We start from the raw sequence: 18,140 nt of genomic DNA on the forward strand, positions 1-18,140 counted from the left end.
GCCTGCTTGAATGGGCTCTGAATAATCTTAAGATCTTTCCTTCAACAGAAGGCTGTACCAAATGATCTTCAGAGGTCACTTCAAACCTAGACTTCTCTGTGSTTCTGTTAGAGACAGTTCTGGTATTCTCACTTGAAAAGTTTGTCTGTCTAGTACTAATAGCACTACAGTACTGTTACCTGACAAGCCTGATAGATGCAAGAAACTGACAGTTCCTCCTCCGTAGCATTGTATATTCCCTGTACATCAGGACAAAGAACCAGATGGTTATTCAGAGTAGTTTAGTTGCAATACAGATTATTTGAAGGTTTCACATTTGGGTACCAGACAAAGAGGATTCACTTATTGTTAAGAAAAATCTGTGTTCCTTGATCGCCTTTAGCAGCCATTACAAGTTTTCACCTTGCAGTCCATTCTACATTTTCACCATCTTTGTTACACAGCTTTCAGAAGTGCCTTGTACAGGTAAAGAAATTGAGTACAGAGTCTCCTCTCCTTTGTATCTCAACTTTGTATTGAAGGTCTTGGTTGGTTTATCCTTAATGCTACTGATGATCTGTATTGATTCATATTTTCCTTGGAACAGTCGTTTTAGTGTCAACAACAGGTGCTTAAGGAGTAAGATCTTCATGCTTTGCCTCTGAAAGATTAACTTTGAGACTTCATCCTAAGTATTTTTCAATCTGTAATTTTGTACTTTACCTCAACCAGGCAGTATGTCTACTTGATCTTTGCAAAGATGCATTCAGAGAGAAATAATGCTAAATTTGTACATTATACGTTCTTAAGGCATTTCTCTCCTCAGATTATCGTAATTTCCTGAGATAGGATTGTAGTCAAGCTAAAGCAGCATATCTGGTTTGATTTTCATAGATATATACTAACCAGTTTAGATGACTGTTTATCCTACAGGAGTTTGTGCAGCTTCAGTAGCTGTTTAGATAAATATGTCAAAGGAAAAGAATGTAAAACAGCTAGCTGGAGTTCAGCACTTTRATTTAACTACTCTTAATCGATAATAAAAGCATTAAGATTTGAAAACTTGTTTGACCTCACTGCCTCAAAGTCACAGTTTACATGGAGTTCTAATACCCATCACCTGTGATCATACCTTGATTACTGTTTATAGACAAAAGAAATTATTTTAATAGCTGTGTGAAATCTGTCCTTCCGTGAGCTACTTTTTTTCTTTCTGGAGTATTAGAACATGTGGATCTCATATACCTGTGGAACTTGGGAGTGGTGGAGATTATCCCTTTTATTTTTGGATAGAAATACAGGAAATTCTGGATATTGTCTTCAAGGCAATATAATCATCTAATTTATTCCTGCCTGTGAGATCAGTTTGTTGTGGATTTGAATGAAATGGTATCTTGTGTGAGTTCACATCCATAGTGGTCTCTCTTCWGAGAGGGTGGACAAATTTCTTCAACAGTGACTTGATCTTTCATTTTCTGCGCTATCCACAGTGCAGCTTTTTGGCAATTGGACATTGAATGAATATTATTTTGTTGCAGCAGCATTTATCTTTTTCCTTCTGAATCCCAAAGTGATTTAACTTTATTTTCATACTAAAACTACTTGAATCTCGCCCAGCCCTCCACTGGTTTCTTTCTTGTGCTACCACTGATTAAAGCTTCACTCTGTCCTCTTGCAGACATAAACATTTGTTTACTTTCACTCTTACAGCTTCAGGGAAGTGTTTTAGTATACTACTTCATCTGTCTGCTTGTGAACTGTTTGAGGAGGGAGTGTCATTTTAAAATTTGGTGTCATCCAGCTGAAGCAAGGAGTTGGTCTTCCAGTGTTCTGTCCAGCTGCTTTTAAGTATTGGATATTCAGAATATTCACTGTGCTGCTTTATAGGTATGACGGTACGAATGCCTCAAACAACTGCATATGTTGTGAACAATGGACTAACTCTCGGATCTGGAGCACCTCAGCTCACAGTGCATCATCGACCACCACAAGCACATGCTGTGAGTATAGTAATTCTGAATTTATTTACTGCAGTTTACAGGCTTGTTTGTTGTAGTGTCTCAGATCGCTTTTTAGTGTGAATTGTGTGTAGACAGATCAGCTCTCCATCCAATTTGCATATGTATCATCACACTGTTTCCTACAGCAAGTTATGCCAAGAACAGTGGAGGTATGTAATCAGCTAACTCACGCTAGAGTTCCACAGATCACTTGTAGCACATCTTGAAAAATGGTGCGTGAACTGTCTGCAGGTGACTTGTGGAGTCAAGGCTACAGAAGAACTAATGCAAAAGGTTTCTTCATGTATTGAAGGATATAATTTGTGAGGTTGGCTGCAAATGGGATGACCAGTTTCTCATCACAGTTCCATGCAACTTTTAGGTCAAAGACCAACATACCAACCAAAACCTTAAGGTTATTAACTCTGAAATTTTAGGTTTTTTGATTATTATTTGGGACGATTGCTTCTGTCCCACCTCAAACCCCTTTCAGTAACTATTGCAAAATTAACTTTGATTCAATAAATTAGATCGTATTAYTGACTTAGGTCTACTGCCATAAAGCCACTGCTGTGTTATACCCAAGTATGTCCATTGCACTGGATGTGTTACCGTTTTATTGTTGAGATTGAACCAAATACATTTCTTGTTCATTTGTTGTTGAGCGGTCACATTATTTCTGATCTCTTGAAATGGTACATGTATTACTAACAAGGTTACTCACCATTCTTTGAATCTAGACATCATTCAACTTCATGCACTCCCCGATGATAAATAATGAAAAGAAATCCTGCAAGTTCTACACAGAAAACTCGGAGGGCACAAAAACTACCCAAAGTTCCACCCTGAAAGGCCCATGGCCTGAAGAACAACAAAATTTGATACTCATTCTAAACCCATTCCTAAATTCATCTTAACTAATGTAAGTGATAGCTAGGAATGTTTGTGATCTAAAAATTTTCAGTGGAAAGCCACAATTTCTGCCCTTATTTGAAAAATTCTTGGAACCTGAAGCTAAGGGTTTATGATCAGTTAAGGTGGACAACATTCGTGTGGTACCATAGCCCATTCCCCCTCTTATGGCTGAGAACCAGCCTGTCAAAAGAGGTGATAAGTTGTCAGCCCAATCTACTGCCTGTGGTGTTTGGGGTAGTGTGGGAACAGCAGCTTGAATGTAAATTAAATCATTGTGAACCTTTGTGCTCAGTCTTGGTAAAAGGCACAGTGTTCACAGCCCCATCACCTCTTAGGTGGGGAAGTAAAGAAGATACAGGGAAAATAGCTGTATAGAAGATCATTGTTACAACTAATGATTTAAATGTGAATAATAAGAACTTCTGGCATCCTTGCTCCCACCCCTTCTCACCCTTTGCCACTGCTCTCGTCTACCTCCGCACACAGGACTTTGAGTTGCAGTGGTTGGGTGATCGCAGGCTGATTCGTTTCCATTTGCCTCAGGAATGATGAAGTAGAGCCTCCTGCCACTGCTATAGACTCTGACCTTTACCTTATTGCTGTTACATTGCTTAGGAGCCACCACGCCCCGTCCATCCTGCCCCACTCCCGGAGGCACCACAGCCACCACGCCTGCCCCCCGAAGCTGCCAACACTTCACTGCCTCAAAAGCCGCAACTGAAGCTGGCCCGGGTACAGAGCCAGAATGGTATTGTGCTGTCATGGAGTGTCATGGAAGTGGACCGGAGTTGTGCCAGTGTGGACAGTTATCATCTCTATGCCTACCATGAGGACCCAAGTGCCACTRTGCCCTCCCAGTGGAAGAAGATAGGGGAGGTGAAGGCCCTCCCACTACCTATGGCATGCACTCTTACTCAGTTTGTGTCTGGCAGCAAATACTACTTTGCAGTCCGGGCTAAGGACATCTATGGACGTTTTGGACCCTTCTGTGACCCCCAGTCCACAGATGTCATCTCTTCCCAGAGCAGTTAGAGATTTTTGGAGCCTTTAAATGTGTCCCACTACCAAGAATAACCCCAGTTTGGGGGGTTTGATCCSATGCATGAAATTCACTGTTAAATCCACTCACTGCAGGATTACTTTAAACAGCTGTTTGATACACTACATGCATTGAGAACCAAAAGAAAAATAAAGTCTCACCTGCAGCAAGAGAACCTGTTTTCCTGGATGGCTCAAGACATGGGCTGTTTGAAAATTTCATACTCCCTTCCATGACAGCTGTTCCACCTAGATACCTACCTACCCTTTATCCAAGGTCACCCTGGACGTCTGGGATTCTGCTTCAGAGTGGGAACAAAATAAATAGCACAGTTTGTCTGAAGCAAAACATATACACATCTGTCATATCTGCAAAGGTGGTAACATGAGGGCAAGAACAGATTTGCCTCTTGCACCCCACCGCTCTGTGAGCAGGCTATGATGTGAAAGACGATTCAGGGTCTCAATTCTGTACTGGAAGATTGAGTGGTCTGATCTCATTCTGCAAACTGTCATCAGTTCTCTGAGGGGAGAGAAGGGAATTTGAGTCTGTCTGAGGCAGGAATGTGTGTGTAAATTTAGAAATCGGAGGTGGTTTAAAAAACAAAAAACAAACAAAAATCCTACCTCCTACCTCTCCCAGATAAGAATTTCTTCTATTTTCACCTTCTTCCCCCACAAGTATTGGGAGCATTTTCAGGTCAGATCTGAAACTGGATTCTAGGGACTGCATTCACATCTTTTTAGCTCAAATAATTTCTCAGCCCTTCCCCTTATACATCCAGCCCTGTTTTTTAGATTTATTTTGTGCCTTAAGGAGTAATTTCAGAAATAAATGTAGCGAGATATACTGTGGTGTTCTTTTATTTGTTTGGAGTTATTTTTCCATTTAGYCCTCTTGCCTTTCATAACTGCGTCTCGTTTTCCTGGCCTGCAGTAATTAGGTACTTCTGTAAAGCCCAGGAAGTATAATATCTACTGATGCTGCATTTATCTGCATCTGTAGTATAATTCAACCCTCTCCTCACTGTAATTCCTGAGTAGTTGTTTTTGTCCTGTGAAGAATTATTAGAGTACACACACAGTATTTTCCACCAGAGCCTTTTCCTGTTCTTTTGGGAAAGCTGTATGCTGCAGTTCAGCCAAAGAAGAAACCTCTCTGGTGCAGCATCATGAAAGCTTCTACCTGTTTGCAGGCAGTTTGGATGTTGAATTACTACAGAAAGGTAGGAAGTTGGCTACCTGGTCCTCTTTCTGTCCCAGTCACCTGTCTGCAAAAAGCTAACACACTCAAAACAGTTCTGAAACGATGTTAGACACCAGCCCAAAAGTTGTGAGCAACTGCAAATGTTAATAGAAGGTTTCATTATGCTTCTGAGCTGGGGGGAGGGGGGGGAGAGGAATTAATACATCTTGCCCCACTGTCCTGTTTTCATGTTACAGTTTGGTTATGCAAAAAGCAAGTTTAGCACCCTTGAACAAGAAAGGATCTGAAAAAAAATTATTTTGGCACTTCTTATAACAAAGACAGCTGTGTCGTTCCTGCCCAACAGAACCAAACAATGGCTTTAGAAGGGAGAGGAGCCTCTCTAAAAAAAGAAAAAAAAATCCATTTCTCTATGTGACAAAGCTGTAGAGTGTGTGTGTGTGTGTGTGTGTGTACACACACACACACTATTTTTTTTCCAATTTCAGCACTCTCTCTTTTCTAAAACCAAGAGGCTTTCAAATGTAAAGCAAGGTTGAAAAACGGCTGAATAAACCCCAAAACATGGCTGGTGAAATACACTACAAGATCATGAGTTCTTAATTGTCTTCCCTTCAAGAACTTTTATTAGTGAAAGAAAGTGTTTTGTATACTTCTGTCCATGCACTCCTTTAAGTAGCTAGGATTTTCACTTCTGTCAGGTGAGTAATGAATATTCTTTATATGGAAACTTGCATTTAAGCTATAGCAGCTTTAGTGATTTGAATGAACAAAAATTCTGTCCAAATCCAAGTATCATGAGAGAAGGTTCATACTAAATCTCAAGTCTGAATAATGCATAACCTCTCCTTTGAATAACAATTGTTCCTGTATTACTGGTGCCAATAATCAATAATGCCTTGAAAATTTTCTATGTTTAACTAAATGTTTTGTCTGCCTCTTTCAGGGAACAGAAATCAGTTAATAATGCATTTAGCCTACTTCTGGAAAGTTAGATCCTTAGCCAGTTCTGTAGTAGAGGCTTAGAGCAGTTTCTTCCAGCTGATGGCTGTTCATTCCTCCTYGGGCAATTTTTAATGTGTTTTTGAGGTGGTACCAAAGCGCCTTTGACAGGCTGTATCAGTACAATGAGGTTTTATAGTTTGAAAGCTAAAATAAATACTAGAAAACAACCAGAACTTATGCTGCTTATTAATTGTGATTCCAACCCAAACTACACATGAACTTACCTAAAGTTTGTGCTTGCTTTTACATCACGGTTGTTACTAGCTTTGTCTTGCTGGGAGGAGGGAGGGGAGAACTCTATACTAGAATTCTTTTTTCTTCCTTCCCCCCTGCCCTTTGTATTGGAAGTTTTGTAGGCTCTGTCTTTAGAGAAAGAAAACTCATCTTTATTTATTAACTAAGGGTGCAGCTCTCAACTGAACTGCCTGTAAAATCTGATTTCCTTAGTAGATCTGTTTCCACTATATGCAGAGTGCAGTTGATTTGTGTGAATAGGCTAAATAAGGTAGCTATCATATGCCATTTGAAACCATTAAAACTATAAAATATTGAAAGCTGGGTTTTATTCCATTTCATCTTAGAACTTTTAATATCCAATTTCAGGACCTTAAGCAAGTGCTGGTGGCAAGCAAAGTACCTGATAAACTGTAGCCTGACTTTCAGATGCCCATTTCACTTTGGAGACCTTCCAGGTAGCAGGTCCTCAGATCAGTGATGCACAGAAAACCTTACTGTGCCATTTTTGTAAAATCATTTTCACAGTGTAAAARATTCTACAAACAGATCTCTCACTCCTTACGTTAACCAACTGGAGCATTGCTGAATTCTTTAGCTGGAATGACACTTCACCCTGTGTTGCGGGGTTGGGGGCTTTGGAAGTTGTTTTAATATCCTTTACCTCCTGGAATTGCTAAAGCTATTTAGGAACTAAATTTCTGCTAGTAACAAACCTTGATAACCATTTAAACAGATTTTTATTTGAGAATATTACTGAAATATCCTGGCATGCTCAGTACAGGACTGTTAACACTGTGTCCTGCTAGGCTGAGCTCTTTGTGAAAGTTTGTTGCTGGAGGCTTCCAATAATCTTGTTCTTAAACATGCTAAAAATCTCTACATGACTTTTTAAGTGGCAGTCCTTGTTTTAGTCTGAACTCTACACTTCATGCAGGTATTTTCTATCTCGTTTTCAGTACATTGTATAAAGCTGTTCCTTGCTTAGAGATTTGCTATTGCCACTGGGTACATGACATTTTAGCAGTACAGAGTTGAAGCTAGTTCTCTGTGCTTTAGAAGATCAAGCACTGATTCTACAGCTGTATTTTCCGTGATCRTTTACCTTCTACATTGTCTGAGGCTTGTTACGTTTTCTCTGTGTAGTATGTGGGAATCTGGATGTCCTGTTTAAAAACAATTTTAGTTCAGTTTTTAGTTGGAGGTGAGCCCTACTGTGGAGTGCTGATAGTAATGCTATTCACTTCCACTGAGTTTGTCCTCGTTACAGCCTCACTGACCGCCTTTATTTCAAAGTATGTCTAAAAAAGCTCTATTGGTTATTTTATTCAGATAACTTCAGGAGGGGAGAGTAGACTGTAGGTATGGTTTACGGTACTAAATCCACAGTGGCAGCCTCAAGAAATGTGAATGTTCAAAGACTTTTYYTTTTYYTTTTYYTTTTCTTTTCTTTCTTTCTTTCTTTCCCCTCTCAGCTTGTATTTATTTCCATGCTCCAACCAGCTTTCCAGAGTAGCAATTGATGTTGGAATTTCTGCTCCAAGTTACTTATGCTACCGTTTGCTGCATTAGATCACTGAACACAAGCACCAAGGTACTCATCTACCTGGCCTGAGGCTTTCAGCACAAGGCTGGCAATGCCCACGGTGTCTTCCCTGTGAATATAAGGGGTCTTATCCTGCTTCCTTTGGAAACATTGGCAAAACCTTTGATGCCTTTAGTGGGAGCAGAGATTTGGCCTGATAGTAGGATCTGAGTGTTGTGGAAAATAGTCACTTACCCCTTTCTTTATGCTGTTTGTCTTAAGTAAGTAAGTGTCCAATTACCTATAATCCATATTATATGTAGGGACAGGTCAAATCTGTTCTTGTTCCCCAGCCATTCCTCAGTATTAGAGCATTGCAAACACTGTACAAAATCAAGCTGTGATCTGCCTTCTTATAAACTCATTAGTATTTTCATTTAGTCAAATATCTATCCAGATTTTTTTAAATAAAAGCTTGATATATTAAATATATATTTTTTTAATTTGTTGTTTTGGGTAGGGGTGGGCATTGTATGAAAATACTGGAGGGAAAGGAGTTCAAGTTAGTTCACTGTTACCTGAGCCAGCCCTGCAACCAAAATCTATAGTCCCTTCCAAACAGTGTCTGAGGGGGAAGTGAAAAATTAAGGATAATCGAGAAAATGTGAATGAATTTTTCTTTTCATCCCTTCTAAGTAACCTTTAAAATGCATTTTTATTTCTCATTGTCATTGTGCAGGCTAAGCATTTTTTTTATTATTTTTCTATTTATATATATATATATATATATATACACGTATATATATATATACACACACATATATACACACTCCTGTGTATAAATATATAGTTTGAAGTGCATCTTAATTTAATGGCGTATAGCTGTAAATAAGGTAACTGAGTGGTAGTGTTTGGGGATTTCTGTTTGGCTTTAGTAGGTTATTGGCCATTAAAAGATTCAAATATGAAGCGTCCTTTATAGGAAACTGATGGTCTGATTTTTTTTTTTTTTTTTAATCTTTTGCAGCTGGACTTGTAAATACAAATAATATAGGATGGATTTAATGTCCAGTTTAAACTGGACAGTCACAAGCTTTCCCCATTTTTGTATGTACTGTAGATTAGTGTGTGTATGTGTTAACTGGAGTGGGGTTTTTTTTGTCTGACAAGCCTGAAATTTATACTTTGAAATAAACTACTGGGTTTTTAACATTTTGAGTCATCTGTGCTTAGTTCCAGTCATCTCTTTCAAAAGGAGCAAAGTGTGTGCTCTTCAGAAGTGCTGCTGCCTGGCGACTGGGGCACTGCAGGCGTTTCAGTTTGGTAGGTTTGTTGCCACCTTGCTCAGGTATGCTTGGCTGGGGCTTGCTCCTGGAAAGCCAACTGCATGATGTTTCTCTCCCAGCCTTCAGCGATGAAAGCAGTGTTGTAACTTCTGGAAAGTCACCTTCCAAACAAACACTTTTACAAAGCAGAGTGGCTAAAAATCCTGGACAGAAATGCTACTAACTTGCACACTGATGTTGCCCTAGAGAGGAGGGACTATGCTGAAACTCTCCCTCTGAGCAGCTGGTTTTGACCGTCGGAAAAAAGCTGAGGATCATTGTTTTGACAAAGTACAGGAGATTACTTATGTTTTTCACTGCATCATTTAACATTAGTCTTGAACCTGCAGCAGTTGCCTCAGCATGTCTAATTTACTGTACCTCAAGCTGAGGGGCAAGCTGTTGGTCACAGAACTAAATGCCCCAATGGTGGGTAATGAAAAGGCTCTTAGTGCAGAGATGGAGGAAGTTCCCACACACACATACACACCTGTTCCTTTTCTGGCAGTTACTTCCTAAAACTTGCTTCAAATCACTGACCAAAAGACAATAGACTCTTGTTAAGTGAGAGCCAAAAACCCCATGCTTGAAACTCCTTCCCCGCCCCTGCCCCCAAACTGCTGATTCAGAATAACAATCCAAATAGCRCACAAGGTTTAGACTGTTGGTTTTATAGTAAGATGGAGCACAAGTACTCAGTACTTCTAACTTACTCATCTCTGCCAGTCTAAAAGAAAAGTGAACACTAATGTACCCCGCTCCATTTTTGCTGCAGCATAGGTTTGCCACACAGTCCAGAGTACATTTAGCTGAAAGATGCCATACAACCTCAGAGCAGAAGTTAGGTGCACCAAACTGCACCCTGGTAGAGCAGAGGTACTTCTACTTGGTGAGGTAATCAGAAGCTGTAAAATGGCAATGGGATGAGAAACAAACTGATGCAGCAGGATGATAGCACCATGACCCTGATAAAGAAATGAAGTTGTTCTCTGGGGAGGCTCTGTTCAATCCTGCCTAGGCAGCAATTAGTTGGACTTCTGCTCCAAGGGTAGAGTCCACTGGTGACAACCTTACTTATGAGCACTGAGGACATACAGGGAATGGCAAGTAGAGCCTGTGTGCTGAACTAGGATGGGTGCATGGGGGTGAGTTTGTTGCTGGGTTGTGGTAGAGGGGGGAGTGACGAAATTCCTCATATTCAGATGGAACTTCCTGTGTTTCAGTTTGTGCTTGTTGCCTCTTGTGTCGCATGGCACCACTGAGAAGAGTCTGGCCCCATCTTCTTGACACCCTCCTTTCAGATACTCATACACGTTTATAAGATTCCCCCCCCCTCCCCAGTCTTGTCTTCTCCAGGCTAAACAGGCCCAGCTCTCGCAGCCRTTCCTCATAGGCCAGGTGCTCCAGCCCTCTGATCATCTTTCTTTGTAGCCCTATGCTGGACTCTCTCCAGCAGCTCCATGTCTCTCTTGTACTGAGGAGCCCAGAACTGGACACAGYACTCGAGATGAGGCCTCCCCAGGGCTGAGTAGAGGGGGCACGATCACCTCCCTCGACCTGCTGGCAACACTCTKCCTAATGCACCCCAGGAGACCATTGGCCTTCCTGGCCACAAGGGYACAKTGCTGGCTCATGGTCAACTTGTCRTCCACCAGCACTCCCASGTCYTTCTCTGCAGAGCTGCTTTCCAGAAGGTCAGCCCACAGCCTGTACTGGTGCATGGGGTTATTCCTCCCTAGGWGCAGGACCCTGCACTTGCCCTTGTTGAACCTCATACGGTTGCTCTCTGCCCACCTCTCCAGCCTGTCCAGGTCTCTCTGAAGGGCAGCACAGCCCTCWGGTGTATCAGCCACTCCTCCCAGCTTGGTATCATCAGCACACTTGCTGAGGAGGCACTCYGTCCCCTCATCCAGGTCACTGATGAAGAACAGGATGGGACCCAGTACTGAGCCCTGGGGGATGCCACTAGCCACAGGCCTCCAACTACAATCTGCACCACTGGTGACAACCCTCTGAGCTCTGCCTTTCAGCCACTTCTCAATCCAGCTCACCGTCCACTCATCTAACCCACACTTCCTGAGCTTATTATCTAGGAGGATGCCATGGGAGACAGTGTCAGAAGCCTTKCTGAAGTCAAGGCAGACAATGTCCACTGCTCTCCCCTCATCTACCCAGCCAGTCATTCCATCAGGGAAGGCTATCACATTGGTTAAGCAGGATTTCCCCTTGGTGAATCCATGCTGGCTGCTCCCAATCACCTTCTTTTCCTCCATATGCTTGGAGGTGACATCCAGAATGAGCTGTTCCAYCACCTTTCCAGGGATGGAGGTGACGCTGACTGGCCTAGAGTTTCCTGGGTCCTCCTTCTTGAAGACTGGAGTGACATTGGCTTTCTTCCAGTCCTCAGGCACCTCTCTAGTTCTCCAGGACCTTTCAAAGATGAGGGAGAGCGGCTTGTCAACAACAACTGCCAGCTCCTTCAGTACCCGTGGGTGCAGCCCATCTGGGCCTGTGGATTTGTGGATGTTAGGTTTGCCTAAATGATCTCTAACTCAATCCTCCTCAACCAAGAGAAAGTCTTCCTTTCTCCATACTTCTTTTCTCATCTCCAGGCTGCAGGATTCATGAGAGCTGCCCTTAGCAGTGAAGATGGAAGCAAAGGAGACATTCAGTAAATCTGCCTTCTCTCGATCCTTCATCATCAGGGCACCCATCCCATTCAGTAGCTGGCCCACATTTTCCCTAGTCTTCTTCTTGCTACTGATTTATTTGAAGCAGCTCTTCCTGTTGTCCTTAACATCCCTTGCCAGACTCAATTCCGAATGGACCTTGTCACATCTCTGCATACTCTGACAACATTCTTATAATCCTCCCAAGTAAGTGGCCTTTCCCCTCTTCTGCATGCTGTATACTTTCCACTTTGGTTTGAATTTTGCAGGAGCTCCTTGTTCATCCATGGTGGTCTCCTGCCCTGTTTGCTGGACTTCTTTCTCCATGGGATGCAGATGACAAAGCTGCCTTCATCCAGCTACTTCATGGTCCCACTCTCAACAAGCAGCTGATAGCTGGTTCTCTGTTGCCAGATTCGATCAGTCAGGGCCAGCTGCCCCTTCAGGCTGCTGGGAGTGTTCTTGTCCCTTGCTCATGGGCCAGCAGAAGCTACAGCTGTGCCTGTGCAAGCACCAGGTGAACACAGAGTAGGCAGCATGTGCAAGGCAGAGCTGTCCCTCACTTATAGCTGCAATGGCCCAGCACAGAGGCTGGTGCTGCCTGGCAGAGCGCTACAGGAAATCATGAATCCTGAGAGTCCTGCTGCTCTTTTATTCAGCACAGTGGGAAGGGGCAGGGAAGGGCAACTGAGAATCCAAAGTGCTACACGGCGTGTACACACAAGGGTTAGAGAACAAGGCTGCCGAGTGTGAGCATACACAGGTCAGGCAATGYGGCCACCTTGCAGGCTGCAGGGCAGAGCTCCGAGTAAGGGGGAACCACACTGGTGGGCAAGAGCTCACACAGGGGCCAAGCCTGAGCCAGCAAGGTCCCAGCTGTGAAAGAACAAGAGGCCTTCATTAACAGGACAGGAGTAAGGGGCGGGGGGGGGGGTGACATGTATAAAACACTGACTGAAGTGTCTCTTCCCCATGCCCACCCCAGGCAGAAGGCACCTTTGCAGCAGTGGTGCCACCTCCTTTCAGCTGCAAAGTGGCACATCTACCCTGTGCGGGTACAGCGGTGAGGCACATGCACCAAGGCATCCACCTGCAGCGCAGCTGTGTGTACCTGACTGCCATGGGGTGGTCTGATTTTGCTGCTTTACCCATCAAAAACCTGTGCTGCTCTGGGAGGGGAGTAACAYGCCAGTTAGCTACACTCATGTCACACAGTGCTCTCCTACTGCTGTGGCCACCCACTCCTGCCCCTGCATGTGGCACAGATGCCCTCTCCCCTCCTCTCACACTTACCTCCTCCTGCTCCAGCAAACAAATTCCTTACCTTCACAGCCCACACTGAGTTTACTCTCAGCAAAAGCTTTGCTGTAACCTCTGGTGTCTCTTCACCTTGGCAGAAATCAGCCCTGCGGTGACAGCCAGGGTAGGGCCTCAGCCATTCTGCAGGAAGTGACTCCTTTCTCTACCACACAAATTGAATGTCAAGAGCTTGAGCAAGACCCTCAAATTACCTATTCTTCATCCACATTCTACAGGGCAGTACTGCGTACTGTTTAGATTGGACTGTCAGGGCCATGAGCAGAGCTGTTTAGTTTGTTTTACTTTCTTAATTACATGTACAACATCTAGCACAATATAGCCCAGTGACTCCTTGATGTAAATATATAGCTAATAAAACGTAACACGCACAGCCCTGGCCTTCTCAGCCATGCCACAGGCACGTCACTTCCATGACTAAGGAAGCAAGCAGAAAAGTCACTGAACAACTGAGTGGGACAGTTGGAAAGTCACACAAACACAGATAAATGCATGCGTGYGTACACACACGCACAGTCACTCAGCTGTTGAGCAAATTGCAGAACAGCCTGGGATCCCAGAGGTCCCACTGCAGGTATGATCTCAGCCAAAGAATTCAAGGTGAAGTTACTGAAATGCCAAAGGTCAGTTAAAAACACCCCCCCACACACACACATGCACACACAACCTCACCCACCAATGGTGTTTCCAGAAGAAACAGGCTGCTTGCAGAAATCACGAGGCACTCCTCTGTCAGCATGTACCCTCACTAGCATTCAAATTCTGACCTTTGTACACTACTTAGAGTGAGACAACAAAAGAAATTTTACAAAAGCGACAAAATTAGTGCCCTGCAAACAAAGAGCTCGCTCATCTGCCACAGAGAGCAAGGTGCAAAATGTCATGGCCTACTTGCTTTCCTAGTAATATTCCTGGATAATAAGCTATTCACTGCAGTTCTCACTCGCACTGCTCAAGAGGCAAACATCAAGCCAAGTGCAGAGAAAAAGCCACCAGGGCTCCAAACATGGCCCAGCCCATCCCAGAAGGCAGGTCCTATGTTGCTACTATAAATCACTTTGTTAAATCACAGCAGTTCGCCCATGCTTTGAGCCATCAGCAACTGTGATGATGGCTCAGATAGATAACCAAAAGGCAGTGCCATGCCTGTAGACCTCCACATGACCTTCCCATCAATCCTGATCAGAGAAATGGCCACCCAAATAAATACCTCAGAAGACCTGGGTCAGCACATACATTGGGCTGGACAGAGATGGCCGATCTCAGAACACCACGCCTAGCAGGCAGGACAGGGAAAGGCAGGTGAGGCCTGGGTATGTGGACAGCCTGGTGGATTTATTATACAAGGAAATAAAAATTTCTGTGGAAAAAAAATCCATTTTGGAATATCAATGCTGATTTTACAGGATTGGCCTCATAGTGACAAAATGAAAGTTGTATGATTCTGGCAGGCCCTGGTGYCGTGTGTGGTTAAACCTTCTCCAAGTGAATACAGGGAGCCCACCCTGTACTGGGGGGCCGTTGATTGCAGTAGCTGTGAAAGCTGAAGCCAGTCGGAAATCTGACACCTGTAATAAAGGACAATAAAAGGTAAGAGTCAGGGTAAAATGGCTGCGTGGTGTTTGACATGCACCTATCACAGAGAGCAGCAACAGCTCGGGGAGATTTGTTAACAATAAAAAATGAGCAAGGGGAAGTGAATGCTGGTCAGGGAACATTCCTGCCCAGCACAGAAGCATCTTCATCCACAAAATACCCAGCACTGAAGGGCCAGAGAGCAGTAGCAAAGTGCAAGTCTGTGCGGCACCTGGCTGTTGCACTACTAAAGCTGGAGAAAGGCCACATGTCTGCCCTCAGGACAATCCTCCTTGTGTTTGGGTCTCCCCATAAGAGCTGGAGCTGCAGCAGGCAGCCTGGAGGATCTGGCCTAAGCACTGCTGTGTGTTGAGTACTTGGGTCGTCCCCTTGGAAACTGGCAGGGTAATTCAGAAAAGGACGAAGGAAGCAGTTACCATTGCCATCCAGCCCCTGACCTGCTTCTTCATTGTCTCCCAAGAGGCCCCCATCCTGCTCCATTTTCACAAACTCAGAGATGGTCTTTAGTGTTTACAACAGATTTGGCATTAGTGACTGACTTTTGCCTCTTCTCTGGGCTCACTCCATTTCCCTCACCAATCCCTGTTAGTCCCCAGTTCTCCGCCAGCCCAGATCAACCCATTTCCCTTGCCTAACCATGCTATTGAAAGCACCACACCAGAGCATTTTGACCGCCTCCCTTTCTGAACACCTCTTCAGARCAATTTTCTGGAATCATCAGGCAATAACCAGCCCTGGGAGCTCCTGCAGGCCACCACAGCTATCTGGCAAGGCAGGCAGGCAAGCTGACCTGGGCTTGTGCAAGTTGAAGAGATGCTCGGCACCGGCAATGCCAAAACAGTCTCCACAGAGCCCATCCTGTCAATCAAACAATCTAAAAAAGCAGTAGGCTGGTCCCAGTGGGATAAAGCGCTATGTTAATTACCAGCTCACCCAGTCCAGACAGCAACTCACTTAAATATTGTCCTCACAGTGAAAATTCCACGCAAGCTGCCTAAAAAGCTGTCTTTCTCCAAGACAGTGGATCTAAGCATTTTTCCCATAACCTGCAAAAAAGCAATGTGACCTTTGCCAGCCTTTACTCAAAGTAGTTTTACAGAGAGGCAAGGCCAGGAGCATGGTGACTCACTAGARAACTAGGTTTTTGTAAAGGCAAAGCTAAAGAGAGAAAGAAGACATCTTCCTGCAGGCTTCAGGGAGGCACCCACATGGTCCCCATGAACAAAACCTAGGTCTGTGCAGCAATCACTCTTCCTATGAGTGAAGATTCATTCCAATCTCCTCTTGGGCTCCCTCAAGCTGCAAAGCTTTGGATTTTAACTCCTAAATGCCAGGAGTTCCCCCATGGACATCATGCTTCTGCACTTCTCCTCATGTACTCCTCCCCCAACTCCATCTTTCTGCCACCTATCACTCTGTGAGGCCTAGCTTTGGAGACAGAAGATGGGACTCGCTACAGAGAAGCGCCATCCTGTGAGCTGCCCAAGCACCCAGTTTGAAGAGAGAACACACACAGGAGCCTCATGGTCCTGCCATGCCCACCCTAGTGCAGGGAGATGTGTTTTAAGTCTGATTGGAGCATAAACAGGCTACAGCAAACATTCAGCACTGCAGCAGACACTGCATTCAAGGGTACTTTACCTTGGAGTCATAGCAGCCTGCTGGAACTGGAAAAGAAGGATTCAAGTCTTCCCGGCAGCAAATGGTGTTGCAAGGATTGTGTTCAGCATAAGGATCACGCTGGTAGTCTGGGGAGAAACGTGAGGAGGGAAGAAAAGAACAAATCAGACCCTTCACACAAAGCCTCTACTGATGGAGCAAAATCCCTAAGCCACTAGAAAGTTGCGTAGTACCTAACAGATAAATCAGTCTATCACTCTCACACTCCTCCTCAGGTACCACCTGGAAGTCCATGTTTGAGACAGGATACTAAGCAGACAAGCTTCCAGTGCAAGTCCATACAGCTGCTCTTACATCCCAGCAGTACCACTGCCAATCTACAACCATCTACGACTCCACACAACTAAAGCTTGCAGAAACTTTGTAAAGAAAGAAAAGCAATCGATGGGGAAAAAAGGGGTGGGGGGAGTAGTAAGGAAAAGCGGAAAAGTGCAGTAGTGAGAGCTTTCGTTTTCCCATTCAGGACTAAAACAAGTGGCAAAAAGCAAAAGCTTCAAACACCCACTGCAGCAGCAGAAAGCTAGACTGGGAAGACAGACAAGCCTCAACATCTATGAGCCTGCTGCTACTCACAGCTCAAACAGCAGCACCCACTCTGAAAGAGGCATCCCAAACCCAGCTATCAGCGCACTCTCTGTAACTGAGAAAAAAAATAAAGCATCTAAAGCTATCTGTACTTAGAGATGGACTTGGCCAGAAGTTTAATTATCTGCTTTTAATTCAGCCCAGGAGAACCCTGTCAGGAGAAAAGTAGAACACAGCATTATCTACCCAAAGGTCATTCTGCTTGAGCAGAGTAAAAGAGACCAAATTGATCTGTAGTTTTCACACAAAATTTTCTGGCCTGGCCTAGTCTGACTGACGATTAGGATTTACAGCTTTGAAAGACACTGTACAGACTGCAGTCATACTGAGGAACAGCAGTCCTCAGAAAGTCTCCTGGAGTGTTAGGAGCTCTCTGGAAAGGTCAGACAGCAGGCCTGAGAGACCCTGAAACTGGGGGGTCTGGAAGGAACCCTGGGACTCTGTAAGGAATGCCAGTCTTGTTTCTGTTAAAGTAATTTTTAGCTTTGTCTCCTACCTCACCAGTAAGCTTGCATTGTCCCTTTGCTCTGTGTGCACATGGGTAATGTAGCTCTGCTCTATATGACTTATGACTATAATCCAAGAAATAAATATAACACCGCTTTATTAAGATCAGCTCCACAGTACGTTTCTTACTGTTGTATCTCATGATGTACTTCATGCTTTCCAAGTTGGTCACCTTGCCCTGGTCTCGCCGGAAGATTTTTGCTCTTGGTGCAAGCTCATAAGAGAAGTCCATGCCATACTTCTCAACATACGCTGCATACCCACTGAGATTGTAAATCTTTTCATGGAAGGGGATATTGTATGAAGGCCAGTAACCTGGCAGAGAAAAAAAAMCCAACAAATTAACAAAACAAACAAACAAAAAATTTMCATGCTGCATTGCCTTAACAGGATGCCTACGAATAACACATCAAGCTGGTCTGAATGTAGGAAAATTTCACAGCAGTCACTAGAAGGACCACAGTTGAGTCCCAGTACAGTATCATGGGAGACTGTACCCAGGTTATTAACCCCCAGGCTCCCACCCTGAGGACTCATCCCACCAGGCAGCTGGGACTT

At 44.0% G+C, this 18,140-nt stretch overlaps 2 protein-coding genes across 8 annotated transcripts in view; one reads left to right on the top strand and one right to left on the bottom strand.

The window, feature by feature from the left end:
* The window catches only part of ATF7IP (activating transcription factor 7 interacting protein), a 114,433-nt gene extending 105,320 nt beyond the window's left edge, over positions 1–9,113 (top strand). For 5 of the 7 annotated variants that reach the window (XM_085308788.1, XM_085308789.1, XM_085308795.1 and 2 more), the window contains 2 exons: positions 1,867–1,979; positions 3,510–9,113. In XM_085308788.1, the coding sequence (XP_085164914.1) occupies positions 1,867–1,979; positions 3,510–3,926 (530 nt within the window). In that variant the 3' untranslated portion in view covers positions 3,927–9,113. The other 2 variants (XM_085308793.1, XM_085308794.1) reach the window with 2 other exon arrangements.
* A 5,415-nt stretch (positions 9,114–14,528) lies between these two features.
* Positions 14,529–18,140, bottom strand: part of PLBD1 (phospholipase B domain containing 1) — a 36,582-nt gene continuing 32,970 nt past the window's right edge. Inside the window, exons 9-11 of the mRNA XM_085308796.1 lie at positions 17,712–17,897; positions 16,452–16,558; positions 14,529–14,782 (exon numbers count right to left, since the gene is read on the bottom strand). Of these exons, the coding sequence (XP_085164922.1) occupies positions 14,615–14,782; positions 16,452–16,558; positions 17,712–17,897 (461 nt within the window). The 3' untranslated portion in view covers positions 14,529–14,614. The remainder of the gene's footprint in view (positions 14,783–16,451; positions 16,559–17,711; positions 17,898–18,140) is intronic.

This window comes from Rhea americana, unplaced genomic scaffold (genome assembly GCF_003343005.1).
Source record: "Rhea americana isolate MKP2758 unplaced genomic scaffold, rheAme1 scaffold_281, whole genome shotgun sequence".
NCBI classification, from domain to species: Eukaryota; Metazoa; Chordata; class Aves; order Rheiformes; family Rheidae; genus Rhea; species Rhea americana.